Consider the following 13,548-nt stretch of genomic DNA (forward strand, 5'->3'; position numbering starts at 1 on the left):
ACTCCTAGTAACACAGATGTTTTGTGATAAGGTTAACCTTTTAACTTTTTTGGAAGAGCAATTATTAAGAATAAAGAACAACAACAAAAAATAGTAAGCTGGGTTTTTCAGCCCTCTCTTTTAATAAGATAGTGTCTGCTTTATAGTAGTTTGCCATTTAGGTTTTAATAAATCTGCTACAATATCTAACAATCTACTGGGCAACACCTAGTACAGGGGATCTCAAAGTGTGCTCTCTGGACCAGCAGCATCAGCATCACCTGGAAACTTCTTAGAAAGGCAAATTATTAGGGTCCCCGCAGATCTACTGAATCAGAAACTCTGGGTAGGGGCCAGTATTCTGTGTTTTAACAAGCTCCCCAAGTGATTCTGATGCCCCTAAGTTTAAAAACCTCTGGCCTGGTACACAAGTGGGACCTTCATAAACGATAAATCAGAAGGAAGTGGAGGAGGGGGAAGAGGAGGGGTGTGTGCAAGGGAGAGAGGGAGCAAGCACCTAATGCCATAGCCTAAGAATAGAGAAAACGCTAATTGGGCAAAGCAAACATAATAAACAGAAGGCTTTGAAGGAATCATATGAATTGTTTACTGATTATTTTGTGACACAACTAACCACTATTTATTGAGAGTTTCCTGACTCTTAGATAAGTAACAGCTTTTATTTTTTTGGTGGGGGGAAGTCATTCAGCGCTCTGTATAGAAGATTCAGTGAGATGAGGCCACCTGCCTATTTCTCACCTCCAGGACTTACTCTAGCCGTGTAAACTTCGCACAGTACTTAACCCCACTATTCCTCAGCTTGCACGTCTGTGAAATGGGGATGACGATAACAGTGCCTTCTGCACTGGGCTGTTAGAAGGACTAAATGAGTCTGTACATGTAAAGCACTCAGAAAAGGCCCACAGTAAGCACTCTATTCACGTCAGCAAAGATCACAGTTGTTATGATGATCTCCACTGCCCTTAGCCAGAAAATTGGCCTGGTCTGAGCTTAGAACCCCCTGAGCTAACTGCAGGGTTCTTAGAGGGTCCTGCTCTGGCTCCCTTCAACTGTGCCCCTTCCCACTGAGCGTGGGTCTGCAGATCCCAGGCCACGTGCCCACCCAGTTTGTCCTGGTCCTCTTTCCATTTAAAACATGGGCCATTGCCCCAAAGTCTGAAATTCCACCTAAACGGCCCTAAGCCTGTGTCTGGGAACTCTGAGGCCCTCTTCTCCGGCCCTGTCCTACTGAAGGCGGACCAAGGAGCTGGTGTACATTCCCTAAGGCCTGAGGGGCGGCCGAGGGGTGGTGGGGGCAAGACACACGGGTGGAGCATAAACGGGAGGCTGGGGTGTGGTAGTGCCGGGCCTGACACTGAGCTTTTGAGGCATCCATTTCAAACACACCCACCTCAAATAAGCACGCCGCTAGCTGTGTGGCACTAGCTACTGGTGACACAGCTAGGCGAGAAACCGGGCCACCCCATCTACGAAGTTCCCTGACAGCGGACCGCCTGAGTAACTTCCCTTTTACCTGCCTGTGCCCTAATTCCCGCTCGTATGTTTTAAATTTGCCAGTGCTTCTGTAACCATGTATGGTGACAAATGCTAACTAGACTTGCTGTGGTGATGATTTTGCAGTATATACAAACAGTCATTATGTTGTACACCTGAAACTAATATAATGATATGTGTCAATTATAACTCACTTTTTTAATTAATTTGCCAATAAAGAGTGAACCTGTGAAACACAAGGCCCCCCGCTTTCACCCCCAATAAAGTTAGAACCCCAAGTCCGCACCCAACCCCCATACATGGGCCCTTGCCATGTGGCCCTCAGGTGTGCTGTGCACCCTCCAGTTCCTGTGAATAATAAACCTTTCTAATTTGCAAAGTTCCCTGATGGCTATTACTGAGATTCATCTTACAATCGTAATGAGAACCACACAGGTCCGTCTAGCCACAACATTGGCTCCAGCTGGGGAAGTGTCTGGGGGGGCCTGCCACTGTGTTATGGGCCCAGGTAAGTGCTGCAGGCACTACCAGCCCATAGCATCTCTATCAACAGGCCGAGACAGACACACGACAAGCACCCACATGCAGGCAAGACAGGCCCTTACAGAACCCAGAACGGGCTCTCCCCATCACTCCCCTCCCACACCAGAGGGAGTAAGACTAAGCAGTTCAAGCATTCTCAACGCCAAGCTGGTGTTCTCCATCACTACAAAAATACATTTAAGTCAGGTTAACAGAAACTATATTTACCAGTCTTCTACACTGGTTTATGAGTTTTAAATAATTAGGTGAATGGTATGTGGACTTCCAAATATACTACTGCCCCAGCTTCGCAAAAGTTAGGGCTATTCTAAGCTAAAATAAAAAATATTAAGAGAAGATGGTTCTATGATTCTTTAACATCATCCCTGTTCTTTATTTGGGGCTTTATACCATAACATGTAGACACATATCTCCAATATGAATTCATAGAGACATATATCCAATATGGCTACAACACAAAAGTTTCTGACCAAGGCATTACTGACTTTTAGTAAACATATAGAGTACACTTCCAATAAAATGTTGTCCATAGCATTTGGTAGAGGCAAAAACAAACCAAAAAAGCAGCAGCTCCATGGTATAGTTATATAAAAAAGACCAGTGCTCTCAGACACAGTTGCAGTGACTTTTACTGGACCCCAACAGGACTGCGCCAAAAAGGGTGAGGTAGAATCTGCAGAGACCTCATCTAGGTACTAACTGGAGTCCTTAGAGTTCAAAGCAGTAAACCTGAATGCCACCAAATTCCCCCCAAATCTATCACTTTATATAATCCTCTACATAACCTACCAGCCACATCCACATCCTCCTTCCCATGCTGCCTTGAACCAAAGACTTGTCTTCCCAATACAGCTGCCCCTCTTTTCAAATCCTTTTCATTCCGTTCTCTAGAGATGTAGTCTATTTTTTAAGTCCCTACCTGCTCAACCTCCTCAGAGAATATCCTTGGCCTGCCTCGTCCTAACTAGAATCTGGCTCCATCTACAGGGCAACATGTGCACTGCAGCCCCTTCAGCACTTGAAGCGTCAGTTTCCTAAACCCCATGGGCTACTTGTGGGACACACCACTTCCACTCGCAGGTGAAAAGCCTTTTCCTCCCTGAGGGAAGAAATTCTAGCGTGTCTACCTCCATTCCTAGCGCTCCTCCCCCACCTCCCTCCCCCACAGCCGACACGGCTGACTCTGCACCTGTGCTTTTCAAAATGTTGTCTACAGGATGCCTACTTTTGCAACCAGGTCACAAGGGAATTAACTATAAAAATTGAAAGTAAACATTTGGCATTTTACAGCAATTTGACATCAGTGGAGTTCTCTTTGAAAAAGATGTCATCAAACTCAACATGGTGAGACACAGCGGCGCTGGCTATACCCACGTATAGATTCTTTTTCTACCAAAAGTGTTGCCCAAACTTCCATACGCATATAAATCACTTTGGGAACCTTGTTAAAAATGCATGTTCAGTAGTCTGGGGTGGGGCCTGACAGTCTGTATTTCTAAGGAGCTCCAAGTGGTACTGAGGCGGCTGATCCACAGGCCCCCTTTGAAGAATGACTTTCTCCAACCAGCCAGGCCATTTCCTGTGCCTGGATTTTGCAGATGTTGCTCAAATATTTCAAACCTAACCGCAGCACTTACTGTTGCCTCTGTTTAGAGTCATGGCTACTCACAGGCTGTGCAACCTTGGGAAAGATAATTAACCTCTCTGTGCTGCAATTTCCTCCTCTTTCAATGGGGAATAATAATCCTAAGTACCTCACTGTATTGCTGTGAAGCTGAATTAATTAATGTAATACTAAGCATAATGCTTGGCTTATGTAAGCCATTTTAATTTTTTAATTTCTTATCCCTGCCCTATCCATTTTAGCAAACTTCTATTCCTCCTTGAAGTCTCATTAAGTATCACTACCAGGAAGCTATTCTGGCATCCTCCCATCCCAAAATGAGCCACTCACTCTTTTGTGTCCTTAATATACCTCATAATCTAACTCTACTATTGAGAGGGTCCAAATATACCTGAGTTAGTTACTTACATGTTTCTCTCTCATACGCCAGAGTGCACATCGTGAGAGCAAGGACTTTCTTTACCCATTTCTGTATCCCTACCACCTAGCATGTTGACTGGCAAAATTTTAAAAACTGAATTTTTGATGTGGCTAATTAGGAATCAATCTTACAGAGTTCTCTAGGCTATAGTAGGAACAAATGTTATAAAATATTATCATTGAAACCTTGAAATGTCATTGTACTTTGTTGGGAAGATTTTATCTTCTCAAGAAATAAAAAAATCAATCATAAAGAATCATTTTAGGCTACTTATGTAAGACCCAGGACTGTATGACAATTACAAACTATTTTGTGGTGAGAACAAGAAGAAAAGAAACATGGGAGCTGTTTTTAACCAAAAGTCTTTGGGATGCAATATTTATCTTTCTTAATGACCAACACTAAATATGTAAGCCTTAGAATTTAATTTTCTAGGTATTTTCTCCATTTTATCCACATGTGATACGTAATTTGACTAAAAAGTAGTTACTCTAGCACGTATAAAAGGAAATGCCATCCAGCAAATAATCTGATTTGGTCCTTTATAAGGTCCTTATTTTTACAATGAATGTAGTAGCCAAGTAGCCGTTTTTGAGTGAAATGCAACTTCTGAGTAACTTTTAGGGGCGAACAAAACACTCTCTCTCCCTCCTCAAACACACTGCGAGTTCTGGACACTGCAGTTTTCCCAAGGAAGTGAGGTGAGGTTACAGAAATAAGACTCTAAAGCGTGACGTCACGTGTGACTCCTTTGCCAAGAACTCCTTGCACGTCTTTGAGTGACAGTCGTGTTGTGTCATCTGCCTCGGTCCTCTGCCCCAGCAGTGGAAAATGGTACAGACAGATGCATTTAGAAAACAAAATAATTTAAGGTTTTATTTTCTTTATGTCTAAAGCTTTTCCAGCCTGGAAGCCTTCCTCTCCTCACCTCTGTTTTTCAGTGGAGGCAGTGTAGGGTGGAGATCTTTGTTACATTCATTCCGCTCTGTGCAGCATTCAATTGATCTTCTTTGATGAGGAATGGGAGTGTCCTGAAATTGAACCCAAACAGTTATTGACAGGCTTCCTGGAAATTTCAAAGTTTCACATTATCTAAAACTTTAGAAATCAATACTATTTAGAGAACTCACTTAAAATTCTGATAATTTTATTCAAACATGTTGGAAATGTTTACTAGGTAATTTCTTTCAAATTATCATATATTATCTTACTGCAACTTCTGCATTTCAACAAAATTACTACTGTATTTGTAATAACCAGTGTTTACAGTGTCAACTGAAGAAGAAGGCTTGGCTTCTTTAGTTAACACAGTTAACTAAGCTGGAATTTGAGCAAGATGATCAAATGAGTCACTAAACCAGAAGTTAACAGCAAAAGTGAAAAAAAGAATACTTGATTTCAAAATGAAGGCAGTATTGGTCCAATGAGAATTTTCAAATTTTTTTCTAAATTATTAAAAAAACAGGCTAGTCAAGACAAACAAACACAAAAAACCACAATTGTTTTACCTTGTTGGAAACTTGGCAGTTTGAAATCTAGCCAATGAAAGGTTACAAAGTAGAATCAAGTTCTCTTCCTTACCCGACACTGAAAATCTGAGCCTTCTAGTCCCAGACATCCCGAAGTGACCACGGGCATCCCAGAATCATCTTCTTCTATCATTGTGAAACAATATCCATCTGTGCTGAAGACCAAACAGGCAGAGTAAGTGTGTGTGTGTTTGTGTGTGTCCAGAGTAAAAGGAAATGAAGACGTTTATCACTTGTTTCATGGCAAACAAGAAAGTCAATGATCATTACAGGTTACAATCTGTTTAAAGAATCCCCAAACTTCCTTTTATGAAAGTTGATTGAATTATCATAAAATATCTGGTTATATCTCCTCTGTTCAGAAACTTCAGAGAAAGAAGGATCCAAAATTTCCATAATAACCATATATGCCAAATACTAAATACTCTGGCCCTTCACAGGTATCACCTCCAAAGAGGAAGGCGGTAGCATGCTTACCTCCTGGATGAGGAAACCGAGGCTCAGAGACCTTGGGTAATTTCTCAAAGGCCTTCCAGCCCATGAGAGGCCAAGCAGGCGTGTGAACCCGTGCAGGCAAATGTTTATGCCGGTTCTCCTTGCTTGGAGCTGGTGGCATAAGCGTCTCTCTCACTAAGGCACACAGACTAAGGGGGTAGGAGCTGGGGTGAGCACAGCCTAAGCGAGGTGACTGTGACTCTGCCATGCGGTAGCCTGTTCCGGGCCGGCGTCTGGGGACACCAGGCTTTGTGGTAACTAGCCCAGCCTTCAGTTGGGTGTGGCATGAGGATGGATGACAGAAAGGAGGGCTTTTAACACAATCATGTGCGTCAAAGAAACAATACTTTTAATCTGTCTGGTTTTCTGCATGAAAAGGGACTTTCATTTACTCCATCTCATTTAATTCTCTCAACCACCATGAGATGTAATATTTCTATTTTTAGAGATGGGTAAATTAAAGTTAGGTGAATCTAACAAACTTGTACAAGGTCATAAAACAAGCAGCTACAGAATCAAGCCTTGAATCAAGCAAGGACTTCTTGCTTCATTCCCACAGGTTTTCCAAAAGCCCCTCCAGGGATTAAAAATGAAAACCAGGGACTATTGTATATAGAACTATTTATAAACAGACATGACTGTCTTCACAAGCTCGGGTGATGAATGCCAGCCAGCTCCCAATATGAGTCACAAACCACTACTGCCATGTGCTAAGAAATAAACTGTTAAACTAGATCTCCATTGTTTTCTCATACAGATGCATACTCAGCGTCGAAGACAGATGTAACAACCTAGTCCTGAGAGGTCCGAGGAAGAGAGCTCTGAGCACGGCACTAGCCATGATGTGCGTGTGTGTTCTGTATGAGCGGCAGCAGCGTTCTGCCATACATTAGCCCTTCAGTTATCATCAACACCTTCAGAATTGTTTACTGGCTTTATAAGCCTCAAGTGATCCAAAACACCTCGGTTTACAAGAACCAGCACAGTCAAGTTCAAACATACTAATCAGTGGCTAGGGAAGGGCAATGATGAATCTCTTTGTTAGATGAAGGTCAAATGCATGAATATGGTTGTAGAAGAAAAATGCAGCTGAACAGCCCTGGCTCTGAAATCTTTGGGGCTTTTTTAGCCAATTTACTGAAATTGCTATGAAAAATCTAAGGCATGTAAACACTGAAAACAATAAAAGAGCTGGCCTTAGAAATTTACTTTAAACAATATAAGCAAACTATACTCAAGTGATTTTTTTTATTGCTTTCCTACACAGTTAGACTACACGTGTAACATATTTCTCAACAAAAGTAAAATTCAGGCATTAGAAATGAAGTCATTTTAAGTTTCTGACATTAGAAAATCACAGAACAGCAAGAAAAGTTAGACACAATGTGTTAAATCTAAAAAGACTAATTTTTCCTTAATCATGAGGTCTCCCTACTCAAAACATGAGTATACAAAGATGTATTTTTAGGTAACTTATAAGAATCAAAAAAGAGAAGAGAAAAAGCTGGTAAAACTGTTGGCATGTTAACTGTTACAATGCCCCAGGATATGTAAAGAAACATCACATCATGGAGAGTAAATTCAAGCTTTCAAAACACACTCCCTTGTCTGAGAAGAGGGGGAAGCTAAAAATATAAAGAGATGGAAATAAAAATTTTGGTGGAGAGCACGCTGTAGTGTATACAGAAATAGAAATAAAACGTTGTACACATGAAACTTATATAATGTTATAAACCAATGTTACTTCAATACAAAAAGAATTATGAAAAAGAGGGGATGGAGAGGGAGAGAGACCCTGGAGAAAAGAGTTGGTGTCCCTAAGGCATCAATTCAGATGGGAACTCAAATAGCTGGAGGACAAGCAAGGAGGTGAGAGAACTGTTTCAAGTACATATTATCTACAACAAAGCAAAAATAATTTACAAGCTTCTTATTGAAATTGCTAGCTAGTAAGGGACATTAACTGGAAATCAGCAGTACAATTATAGACGTTTAAGAATCACTTAGAACTTTCAACTCTCAAGCAAGCACAAACGTAAACACAAGTGCTCTCTGGAGTCAAAGCTGATCAATGTCACCCACCACCGAAGGCGACTGCTGAATGTCCCAACAGGCATTTAACTCTCATTTGAACATTCTGCAGCTGGTTACCCTATTTAAACTTAGGTTTTCAATGTTTTATATAGATTATTACCCCCTCATTCCCAGAGTGTTGGCAGTGATAACAAGAAGAGATGAAGAATCGTAAAGGAAACAAAAAGGGAAATAATTGTCAACAAAATTGAAAGCATTGAGACGTATACATGAATGCAGGATGAATCATTTGATTACAATAATGATTATGAATTTTAAAAGAAGACAACTGACAAGGGAGGAGAGGCAAGACAGGGATGGGGAACCAAGAGGTACAAACTACCGTATAAAATAAGCTACTAAGGATACACAGCACAGCTCAGGGAGATGCAGGCATTATTTTATAATTACTTTAAATGGAGTATGATCTAAAAAATACTGAACCATTATGCCATATACCTAAAACTAACGTAACATTGTTAATCAACTATACTTCAATTAAAAGAAGAAGACAATTGACGTAACATTCCAAAAATGCTGCCCTGTCTTATAGGTTAAAAAAAATAATAATTAACAAGACAGAACAGTTGCATACCAAGATGATCAGGGGACAAACTACTTCAAAAGATTTTCAGAAAGAGATTTACCTACTGTAATGTTTTGAGGGACCAAATGATACTCTTCAGATGGGTGTGTATCCAGAAATCGAAAGCTTTGCTTCATCTGGGTCAACTGGATTTAAAAATGGCCTTCTGGACCTTAACTCACTCACCAGTTCTTACAGAATGGTTAGAAACCAATTTCATAGTATGTCTAAAATTGCTCTGACAGCATCTTTACTGAAGGGGCTTTATTTATTGTTTTATTTTAGTGAGTACAGTGTGTATAAGGTTTACCCAAGTCTCGGTCCTTTTACCTCTGTTCTTCCACTAAGATCTCACATTTCTTTCTTGTAAATCCCAGGGTAACTACCGTAGTTGAGAAGGGACTATTGTAGAAGTTTTCTTTTAATGGTTTAGATCTTTATAAAGATTAATTTAACTATAAAATGATTTTTAAAGTATTAATACTTTTAAAATAAAAAGTATATCTGCTCTGTTCAATCCAGGTGATAGGAAATTTTAAAGCATTATTAAAATAACTTTAAAGTTATTAAGTAACTCAAAAATTATTATTTAATTATTAAATAGTTTAAAATTCTGCTCTTAACAAAAACTGATTATATAACTGGATTCTTTGCTCAAGTGCATCTGCTCACAGGGATTAATAGCCCTCTATACTGATCAATTTATTTATTCCAAACAAAATGAATTGAATTATGTATTCCAATTTTTTTTCAGTATGTGAGAAACTCTAGAATTCTTAAATTTCTTTCAAATTTAAGTGTCACTCAGAATCTATTTGAAAAGGCTGCTTGTTTTAGGTCAGTTATAAATAGGTCCTTGAGAACATTGTCTTCTAAAATATCTATTTCCCACTGAAGGGAGTTAACAAAGTTTTCAATGTTTTCTGTCACAGGGAAACTCAAAGATACACACAACTTCTAGACTTGCTATTTAAATCATGTAGATCTTAGTTAACTAAAAGAGCTGAAAGCTGCTTAGAGCTTTGCTGACAGTAGTTAATTCTGCATTTATGAAGCACACTATGCCTCAGATGGAGTTACGAGCTGAGAAGCAAGGGTGAGGACGATGCAGCCTTTGCTTTTGATGAGCTCAAAGTCCCTAAAGGCCATCGATCCTAGGAAAGACGAAGTCATTCAACTTCACGCAGTAGGGACAGAAAGCATAAGCTAACGAAGTCCTTTCTACTGATGGGAAAAAAGCAAAGAACAATGTTGAGCCAAGTTCTATTAAACTTCTATTTAATTTTCAAAAAAAAATTTTAAATTCCTGGAGTAACAGAATCCTAAGGTTTATATACATTTTCCTTTATCTTCTTAGGTGGGTGGATTCCCAAGAGATAGAGGAAAAGAGGGTCAGACAGATAAGACTGTCACTGCTCCCTCTCTCCGGCCTTTCCTCTGAGAGTCACAGCGCTAATGATGAAGTTGCAGTGTGACAGAGGCCTTGTTACTCCCTCCTCAGGGAAGTCTAACTATCATACATTATTCCCTGGAAGCCATGCCAAGTGGTTTAGCGTTTTGTTCCCTTTTCTCCTTTGAGGTCCAAGAGTTTTTGAATTTGTCTCAATTTCTATATTAAACAAGCACCTGCATATTCTCACCCCCACCACCCTGTGCAGACCCTCCCTACCTCTCACTGAGACTGCCCTGACGTCCTTCTGGCAGGACGTCCCCACTCCGCTCTAGACCAACCCATTCCATACAGAGCTGCCCAAGAAATCTGATGTCTTCCTTCCAGCTCAAGTATCTTCAGCGGTGCCTATGTGTAATTGCAAAGAGCCCTGCACCTCACTTTCTATTAAGTCCAACAACAAATGGGCCCATTTAAGTCTCATTTATGACTGAGAGGCATGAAAGTAGAGTTATTCCTTAGAAAATACTTCATGAGTGAATTTGAAACTATGTCCTCTTCCAACTAAATTCTAAGTTCTGAAGAAGGGCTTGCCATTCTCATAAGTGAAATGGTTTTAATTCAACATCTTCTACTGGGAGAAAAAAAGGTCATAAAGCTCAGTAAAATGAACTGGATGAATGGAAGATGTACACACGAATGAGAACAAGGCGCACTGTAAACACTCTGAGACCTGGGTCAGGAGCACCTCTCTGAAAACTCACACCACCACATTCTGCAAGAGTTTAGAAGCTTTGGGTTAATACAAACTTTGTATAAGGGCTCTGTACAGCACTGCCTGATAAACCTTACAGTTTCCACCCTGCTCAAAAGTCTTCAATGGTTCTCTATGTATGACTGTAATGAGCCCTACACTGTTTACTTTCTATTAAGCCCCTAAGCTTTCCCTTCGGCCCTCTCTCACTCTTCCAGATACAGTGGAGACTTATCTCATTCCTCCTTTAGGCAGCCTGGTGTCGTTTGCACAGTCTTTGTGCAAACATCCGATGTGATTTATTATACCTATAAACTGTGAAAACTGCCCAGATAGACTTTTTGGTCAGAATCCAGTAAGATAAATGAGGAAATATTTTAAATTACCTTGAAAAAGAGTGAAAAAACATTTTTTTTTTAGAACTGGATAGACTTGTGTGAGAGAGCAGAACTCGAGGGAGGTGGCAAGAGAGGGACATAAATGACTATCACAGATCATGTCAAGAAAAACAAGGGAGGACACATAAAGCAGGACGAGATTATACAGAGAAAAAAATAAACAGGGCCGAGATCATGCCTGCTGGGACAGGAAAATCAGACAGAACACTGGCATGGTGAAAGTCATATAAAAAGAGTTAATTAAGAAGACTTTGCTGCATTCAAGGCATGTAGTGATAGTCTGAGGTCCCAGGAATAGAATGTGGAAATGGAGTAAGAAGGGTAAAACAACGCAGTGTAATACCTGGAAAGGTATTCAGAAGACAGATGTTATATTGAGGGAGACAGGACACTGGCTTCACCCAGGCTTTGAATTATGGGTATTAAAAAATGGTTCTAATACTGTACTCAGCATGATATATTTGCACTACATCCTCTAACTCGCATGCCATTAGGCAACGTAAATGGCATAAATTTTGGAAGCAGACACACTATACCTGATAGGAATCAAGGCCAAGAATGACTTTGGCCTTGGCGTTGGCTGGTAAAGTGATTGATGGTACTTACGAAGAGTTAAAAAAAAAAAACCCTCTATACTTTGCACATGCACTGAATTATCATGTGGGATTTCAGAATCTCTTCTAAGTATGATGCGCTTTTGATTTGGGCCACTTTTTGGATTATTCTCTGCAGGCACGTGGAAGTAAGTGGTAATGAGCACGAGACCATCCTGGAGCACCCAGCTTGGCTAAGATCTGCCTGGTACAAGGCCTCAGGGCAGATAGCTTTGACCAGCCCTTATGTACGTCTCAAGCAAACACACCTTGTCTTAGAATTGTTTTACCTGTGAGTGCAAGATTTTGTGTAATATTTCTCAAAGTGTGCTTGTTCCCTTGCAAACCACTTGTTACTGGTCTGTGAGTACATTAATATAGAAATTGAAACTTGTACAGCAATAAATTTAGCTCTGTTGAATCTAATTAATAGATAAGAGAAAAACACAGCAGACAATTTGCAATTATTTTTAAATTAACTTTTCTAGTAACTCATTTTGACTGTACTTTAGAGAGTACCGGTGCACAACTTACTGAGGGGGAAGGCTTTGATGAGAGACAGCGTGAGAAGGACTGACTCGGAGGGCTTACAGGAATGGAGGCAGAAAGGCCTGATCTGTTTTAGGTCTTAGGGCACAGGAACAAAAGTAGGTCCTGTGATTCAGACATGAATGATCTCAGCTCTCAGATTAACTGGAGTCAGCAACTCCTTAGCAAAATGGATATGCATTTTACGTAAGAGTGCATATTTCTGCTCCTTTGATTGCCAAGAGTTAGCTTCTGGTCAAAAATTCAGGACTTTGGAAACTTGGCCACAATTTTTTTTTTTCAGTCATTTGCGCATGAAAAATGAGTGACCTAGTGAAAATTACTTAACCTCTCAGGGTCTCAGATTTCTCACCTGGAAAACAGATAATGCTATGTTCTGTATAGGAATGCTGTGATGATCAGAGCTGGGTGGAAGTAAACGTGCTAGTAGTATAAAAGCTCTGTATTGGTTTTCTGTTGACTTCTAGGCGTTAACTGAGGCACGCTGACTATCACAGTATACTCACTTTTTTTGGAGGAGCTCCATTGCTACCGATTGCTATTTTTATTTCATTTTTCTTTGCTATCAGAAGTCAAAGGCTGGAAACCACATAATTCACAAACCATTCCAATCTGGCGTCCCTATCTCCTTCCACATTAACTATTTCTAAACTGCAGTTATCAAGGTCAATAAATCTGACTGCTGTGTCTCAGTCCTTCTCCTAATAACATCTAATAAGGCTGACCTTACTTCCTCCCTCTGGAAACCTGGCTTCGATGACACCACCTTCACTGCTTTACTGCTAATTCCCAGTCTCCTGGGGAGAGCCCATTTTACTCAAACATCAAATGTCTCCAGGCTCAGTCCTACTCTGGTAGATTGGATTGGTCTATTGTTGTTCTCAAGTGTTCATGCCACATCCTAAACATGGCTTCCCACTGGCTTTGGGCTTGAGGATGTCCCTAGTTTTGGTAAACAGAATGTCAGAGGACATGACACAAGCAGAAGCTGCAAGAGGTTGCTCCCTCAAACTCATATGAGCAGTTGCTGGTCCAAGAAGAATGAGAAACATTAGGAGCAGGTCTGAACCCAAGCAGTAGCCTAAAGCCAAGCCCACCT

General features: G+C 40.5%; 1 protein-coding gene across 10 annotated transcripts in view; it reads right to left on the minus strand.

The window, feature by feature from the left end:
- BMPR1B (bone morphogenetic protein receptor type 1B) overlaps window positions 1-13,548 on the minus strand; it is a 348,600-nt gene that overhangs the window by 32,314 nt on the left and 302,738 nt on the right. For 6 of the 10 annotated variants that reach the window (XM_074343622.1, XM_074343610.1, XM_074343616.1 and 3 more), the window contains 2 exons: window positions 5,664-5,766; window positions 5,011-5,113 (listed from right to left, as the gene is read on the minus strand). In XM_074343622.1, the coding sequence (XP_074199723.1) occupies window positions 5,011-5,113; window positions 5,664-5,766 (206 nt within the window). The remainder of the gene's footprint in view (window positions 1-5,010; window positions 5,114-5,663; window positions 5,767-13,548) is intronic. The other 4 variants (XM_074343640.1, XM_045515706.2, XM_045515707.2 and 1 more) reach the window with 1 other exon arrangement.

This window comes from Camelus bactrianus, chromosome 2 (assembly GCF_048773025.1).
Source record: "Camelus bactrianus isolate YW-2024 breed Bactrian camel chromosome 2, ASM4877302v1, whole genome shotgun sequence".
NCBI lineage: Eukaryota > Metazoa > Chordata > Mammalia > Artiodactyla > Camelidae > Camelus > Camelus bactrianus.